Source organism: Nannospalax galili, unplaced genomic scaffold (genome assembly GCF_000622305.1).
Source record: "Nannospalax galili isolate Female #2095 unplaced genomic scaffold, S.galili_v1.0 scaffold690, whole genome shotgun sequence".
NCBI classification, from domain to species: Eukaryota; Metazoa; Chordata; class Mammalia; order Rodentia; family Spalacidae; genus Nannospalax; species Nannospalax galili.
The window spans coordinates 1,230,795-1,237,692 of NW_008329288.1; the positions used below are offsets into that span (position 1 = coordinate 1,230,795).

Sequence of the window (6,898 nt, forward strand, 5' to 3'; positions counted from 1 at the left end):
GCGTCCAGGAAGCAAAAAGAAGAGAGAAGATGGGGATGGAGAGGTGGCTCAGTAGTTAAGAGCGCTTGCTGCTCTACCAGAGAACCCAAGTTTGGTTCACAGCACCCGTATCAGACAGCTCACAACTGTCTGTAACTACAGCTCTGTGAGATCCAGCATCCTCTTCTGGTCTCTGCAGGTGCCTGCACACACACACTCATATGTTCACAAAGACCCAGACACACACATAAATAAAATAAAAATAAATCTTTTTAAAAGGGGCGAAGAGGGGCCAGGTGTGGTGGCCCATGCCTTTAGTCCCAGTACTTGGGAGGCAGAGGCAGGCAGATCTCTGAGTTCAAGGTCAGCCTGGTCTACATAGGGAATTCCAGGACAACTGGTGCTATAGGGAGACCCTGTCTCAAAAAGATTGAAAAAAAGAGGGGCTAGAGAGTTGGCTCAGCAGTTAAGAGCATAGATTGCTCTTACAGAGGACTCAGGTTCGATTCCCAGCACCCACATGGCAACAAACAACCATCCATAACTCCAGGAATTCCACGGATCTGATGCCTTCTTCTGACCTCTGAGGGCATTGTACAACAACATGGGCACACACATACACACACACACAAAATAAAAATAATAAAATATTTTTTAAAAAGGAGAGGAGCTAGGGTCCCAATGACCTCTTCAAGGGCACACCTCAAGTGACCTCACTTCCTTCTACAAGGCACTACCTCCGAAAGATTCCACCAACTTCTAATAGCTGCACAGGCTAGGGACCAAGCCTTGAACACATGGCCTTTGAGGTATATTTCAGATCCAACCCATAACACCCCTGTTGTCAGCATCTCATTTGTGATTCCTTCTCAGTCCTGGTCATAGCTGACAGACTACCCTAAAGAGCCTGACCATGCCCAGTGGTGGATGTTCTGTGATCATTTATCTCAGGTCCATCTCCCTGGTGAGTAGAGCTGTATCTTAATGTATTTTAATCTGTGTATACAGGGCCCTTAACATAATGTCTGGTCAGATTTTTTTCAACAAATACTCAAGTGAGAAATCTGGAGAAAATATCCTTACCCAACAGAAGAAAACGGCCCGACAGTCACACCCAGTGCTTCACCCACCCTCCCCTCATCTCTGTCTCGGGATGAGGGCTCCAGGGACACTGCTGAGATCTAGAATCTTGTCCTAACTCTTTCACCTGCCTTCTGCAGTCCAGGCAGTGCAGGGGACACATATGGCAATCTCTTGAGTTCATTTCCTCATCTCCTTGGAAGAGGTGGAATTGATCACACCTTCTATCCACTGAGTAGCCATTTCTGAATTGTAGATGGACCGGGGTGAATTCCAACAAGACTCAGTACTGAAGCAGCTGGAAGTCCTCAAAGAAGAGGAGAAGGAGTTTCAGAATCTGAAGGTAGGAGTAACCACAGATTATTGGACACATCCAATGGGTCTGGACTATAGCTGTGATAGCCCTAGCTCCTGTCCATACTAAGAACTACAGCAAGCAGAAGGGAAGGGTTCAAGCCTAGTCTGGGGACTGGTGCCTGGTCACTGTCTAAGGGGACATCTCTCTATCAAGAATACCTGCTCTTGGGCTGGAGAGATGGCACAGCGGTTAAGAACACTGGTTGTTCTTGCAGAAGACCCAGGTTCGAAGCCCAGCACCCACATGGCAACTAACAACTGTCTGTAACTCCAGTCCCAGGGGATCTGACAGCCTCTTCTGACCTCCTCAGGCATTACATGACATGGGTGTACTTACCTACATGCAGGCAATACACTCATACACATAAAATTTAAAAAAAAATAGATTTTTTAAAAATTAAAAAAAAAGAGTACCTGCTCTCTTAACCCCAACACTGAGAAACTGAATTAAGGCTGAGTTCATACAGTTCTCTTCCACAGCAGCCATGTAACAGATAGATTTTAAAAATCATCATTCATGTTCTAAACAGACACACAAAAACAAAGACTGCTTTTCAAAAGAGTACTGCCCAAACCAGGTCAGGAGCACTTCAACCTTCCCCACTAGCAGTTGGGCACCTGCCAGCCTCTCCTGGTGTCCCTGCCACACTAACCCTTCCTGTAACCTGTTCAATATCCTTCCTCCCCTACTTGTTCCCTCCCTTCCTAAGACTGCCCAGCCCAGCCCCTGCCACATCCAGTTGAAAGCTTCCTGGTGATGTGCCTCTCATTTTTGCCTACCCAGGACCCCACCAATGGATACTACAGTGTCAACACCTTCAAAGAGCACCACTCCACCCCAACCATCTCTTTGTCTAGCTGCCAGCCAGACCTTCGTCCTACAGGCAAGCAGCGTGTGCCCACAGGCATGTCCTTCACCAATATCTACAGTACCCTGAGCGGCCAGGGCCGCCTCTACGACTACGGGCAGAGGTTCGTGTTGGGCATGGGCAGCTCATCCATCGAGCTTTGTGAACGAGAATTCCAGAGGGGCTCCCTCAGCGACAGCAGTTCCTTCCTGGACACACAGTGTGACAGCAGCGTCAGCAGCAGCGGCAAGCAGGATGGCTACGTGCAGTTTGACAAGGCCAGCAAGGCCTCTGCCTCTTCTTCCCATCATTCCCAGTCCTCTTCCCAGAACTCCGACCCCAGTCGACCCCTGCAGCGGAGGATGCAGACTCATGTCTGAGGATCACACACTGTGGTGGGGATGGGCCAGGGAGGAGTGCAGGGGACATTCTCATTCTCCAAGGACTGGGGCTACTTTGCAGAGGACCCTAGAATTGGCCACCTACAGGACAGTCTCCGAGCATCTCAGTTACCACCTTCCTTCGAAACTCTGATCAAGCACAAACCTGGTCCCAAGGTGGGAAATGGAGAGGATGCAGCTGAGTGTACCATGCTCGGGGATGAACATCCTTGTCTCCAGCCCTTTCCTAGAGGTCCCTCAACCACCTGCTCCTCCCACAGGCACCAGTGGCAGCTATAACTTTCCTTTCATGAAACTGCCATTCACTCTCCCGTCTCCCCCTACTGTCCATAAGCCATCCCCGTGTCTGTGCTCCTTACAGCCCTGGGGAAAGGGGGAAGACTTTTTCCCAGCACTGAGCTGCTCCAGAGACCCCAGCTTCCCCACTGTGCATAATTCATGCCTTGGAGGCTGAAGACCTTGAAATGGCCCTGACCAAAGGAGCACCTGCGGGAGCCACCCCAATTTGTTTGGTGTTTTGTGTCCATATTCTTGCAGTTCTGTTTTTGGAGTTGATGCCTCTGAACTTGGAGGTGGGAACTGGCCCATCAAAGCCTGGTGTCCTCAGGGCTGAGGAAGGGGAGAAGGGAGAGTATGAAGGACTGGGGATCACCTTGTCCAACACACCCTGTGCCTGGCTGTGCAATTCAGAGCCCTTGCCCTTGTCCCCTGCTTTGTGTACTCCCTCGTCCCCACAGCACAATCGAGCTAATATAAGGTGTGAGAACTTCTCTGGTCAGGGTTTGATGAGTAGTCATTGCAGCTTTGCTGAGGGGTATGGATTTGAGGGAACTGGGGGGACAGACAGGCTAGAGGATGAGATGGGCCTTCTCAGCTGATGAACACAAGGAGCAATTATCCTTTCTCTAGTAGTAGACTGGACTCTGTGTGCAAGAGGGAAAGTTTTTCTGCACCTCCCCTGCCATCACTCCCCACCTGAGAATAAACGTTAGGACCATTACCCTCAACAAGCCCATTCTATTCTTTTGTTCCTGCAGAACCACAGGAAGACCCCAAGAGTCCGAGTATGTTGTGGGAACCCAGGGTTCTTTTCCGTTCTTTACTTCAGTTTTTCCCAGGCAGGGAAGGCCATTGATGGGGCTGGTTATAGTGGTAATAGAACTTACAGGTCAACTATAGGTCAGCTTTCTCTGACTCCAGCCAGAAAGCAAGCCTCATCAACCCCAACTCTGGCTAAATACAGGTGAAGCAATACAGTTCTATAGACACTGACCAGATCCTTCTAGCCTTTTCTTTCAGCAGTATTCTACAGAGGTTCCCTCCACTTCAGGTACTAGAAGGAGGCCTCTAAAAGACTACAGACTAACAACATCCTAACACTCAAGTATGGGACTCAAAAAAACATTCTGAGTGAATTTACCTGGGTGAGAAGCTAGATGTCAGATAGAATGGATAAATAAGACGATAGGTGCTAGCACAGGGGGTGGGGTTCAAATGGAATTTCAAAGAACCCTAAGTGTCCCTAAGGCTTGAAAGTCCTCAACTTTAGACCCATCTTCCCAAGCCTTTCTCATGGTCCTCACCCATTGTGGGAGCCATCATCACATACTGGATCCTTGGGTGGTCCTAACCCCAGATCTAATGCCTAGCTTTCATAGCTACTCCACTTGGAGTAACTTCTGCTTCAGTCATGTTTCCTAGTGCTTCAAAAATCCCTTAGTTCCCTTGATATCTTTCTCTGTAGCCCACAAGCCATAAGATTAGAAAGCCATCAAAAATAAAAATATACGCCACAACCCCACATCCTATTCCTTGTACCATTCCAGCCCGGCATAGATCCCAGGATTGTTGACCTTTGCCATGTCTACGTTCATCTCAACAAGCTTTTCCTCTTCTCGTGTATGTTTGCCCTTTACCAGCGTGAAACAAGGACCCATGACCATATGCAAACTGTCCTGGTGTGCTAGAATAAGGAAGCAACAACTTAAGAGGATTTGCTCATTAATTTCTCCTGGTCTCCCCACCCCTTGGACAACGGGGGACAATCTACTTCCTACTTTGTCCTTGCCCTTACCATAAACACACAAAACTAATAGGGTAGAAGTATCTATTGTTTCCCGGAACCAGGAAATACAACAGAGTAACCAGAACAGAAAAGAAGAGCTGTCCCATGGAACAGAATGAGCTGGTCACCCTCCAGGTCGTTGGCACTCCCAGAATAAGAATGTGGACAACCATGGAGGATGGAGAGGGAGTACTAGGGTGATCATAATCAGATGAGGCTGATTCCCAGCCCTCCCCCACACAAACACAGCAAAGTTGCAAAAGAAACAGGAGGTCACAAGTACAGTCTATGTGAGAGAGTACATTATGGAGAGAAAAATTTAGGGTGAACTAAGCAATAGTCTGTGGGGGAAGTTCCTTCTACTTCATGTTTAGGGGGGCTCAGGAACATTGAAGAACCCAGACATGTGCACCCCTCAGTTGTCTCCAATCTTGCTGGTTTCTCAGAAATAGTGGATATAAAGAAAAGCTGGTAAAGGGAAGTAAATGGGAGGCAGAGGCAGTTGGAAGCCCTGAATTCCCCTGTGGTTGTTCTCCTGTGTAACAAAGTGAGTGCTGTACTCGTTGAATGGAATTTGAATTCTCATAACTTGGTAAAGCATCCTCATGCTTTACAAATGTAGGAATGAAGCTTAAAGAACCCAAGATCACAGAGCTAAGTAGCAAATATAAGACCAGAACACAAATGATTTCTAGTACATTATGTCCCCAACCCACAGTGCGAGATCAAAGCCACTCTCTCTAGAGTACAGGTAAAAATGGCTAAGAGTAAAGGCCCTGGGCCACTTATGGACAGGCTGGATGAGGACAAGTCATATCCCCATCAAGAAAATAGGGCTTCATCCTCCACCTTAAGTCCCCAAATGACCTGGAGAGACCACAAATCCCCGAGAAACAAAGCTATTCTGTGTATCAGCCCCACCCCAGGCCAGGATCCAGTTTTCTCATAGCTGAAACTTTATTATTGGCTCACAATCCCTGGACAGAAGCCCAGTCTCTAATTCTCAGACTTGCTATCAGTCTGTGAAGGCCGAGGTTATTTCCACCACCTCTTCAATGTCCAGAGACTAGGAAGTACTCTCATGAAGAGCTAAAATGCCACACCAAATCCATTTCTGATGAAGCTGATTGAAACAAGCCATTATAAAGCACAGGCCTGGAAGCCACCTCTGAGTTTCTGGAATGAAAAGGATCCAAGGAAACGGAAACAAACTTGATGCAGTCTTTGAGTGTTTTCTCAGAACAGAGAGGAATTTGACAGGAAATTCATTCCTCACTTCCTGGTTGGGGAGGGAAATATGCTGCTTATGGTATTTGCTATTATGAAGCCGGAAGTGAAACAGAAGGGCTCAAGTCCACCAATTTGATTAGAACTTCCCAGGAATGTGTGATTTGTGGTGGCATTAGAAAAAAAGGTAAAGGGAAGTTCTGCTAATCTTAAGAGTCTTCTTTACAAACTTTCCCTGTAAGACAAACTTTTGCGTTTTTTTTTTTTTTTTCTCAGTGCTGAGGATCAAGCCTAGGGCCTCTATCAAACTAGGAAAGCACTCTACCACTGAGCCACACCCCTGCTCTCAAACTCTTATTAAGCAAATAGATATTTAAATTTAAAAACTTTTAATTGGCATATAGAGTGTTTAAAGTGTCAGTAAGTGTGCTTATTTAAAAAATAAAAAGCATTTAGACATAAACTAAAGACATGGATACCAAATCTGGAATTTTCCTTCCCCCTTTACAAACGTCTTTTGAAAGCATCTTATCTGAGTTGGTTTTAGGAGCTGTAACTGCAGGACTGGCAGCTCTGGCATCAAAACCTGCAGCAATCTGGTAGTCACTGATAAACAGCTCTCTGCTGATAGTTGCTTATCATCTCCACGAAGGCTCCAACTGTCTTTTCAGCAGCCCCCTATGTGTCAGTCCTCTGAGCCAGGCCAGGTCACAAGCAAGGAAAAATGAGAAAATGTCAAGCTACTCTGATTTTTACAAATAAGGATTGTTTTTCTGGATGAGAATATGTTTGCTGTTGGACCATCAACTCCTTCCCTCCATAACTGTTATTTTTCCTTGAGACACCTCCCCTCATGTCTAATGCCAGGTCTTTAACGTACACCAAAAGCTTTCATTGCTATAAGTCCTGTAGTTATTTTTTAATATTTTATTTATTGTTTT

At 46.6% G+C, this 6,898-nt stretch overlaps 1 protein-coding gene across 3 annotated transcripts in view; it reads left to right on the top strand.

The window, feature by feature from the left end:
- Positions 1-3,668, top strand: part of Kirrel3 (kirre like nephrin family adhesion molecule 3) — a 584,241-nt gene extending 580,573 nt beyond the window's left edge. For 2 of the 3 annotated variants that reach the window (XM_008834590.2, XM_008834596.3), the window contains 2 exons: positions 1,316-1,402; positions 2,201-3,435. In XM_008834590.2, coding sequence (XP_008832812.1) covers positions 1,316-1,402; positions 2,201-2,644 — 531 coding nt within the window. In that variant the 3' untranslated portion in view covers positions 2,645-3,435. Of the gene's footprint in view, positions 1-1,315; positions 1,403-2,200 lie in introns of all 3 variants that reach the window. The other variant, XM_008834586.2, reaches the window with a different exon arrangement.
- Positions 3,669-6,898: the final 3,230 nt, after the last annotated feature.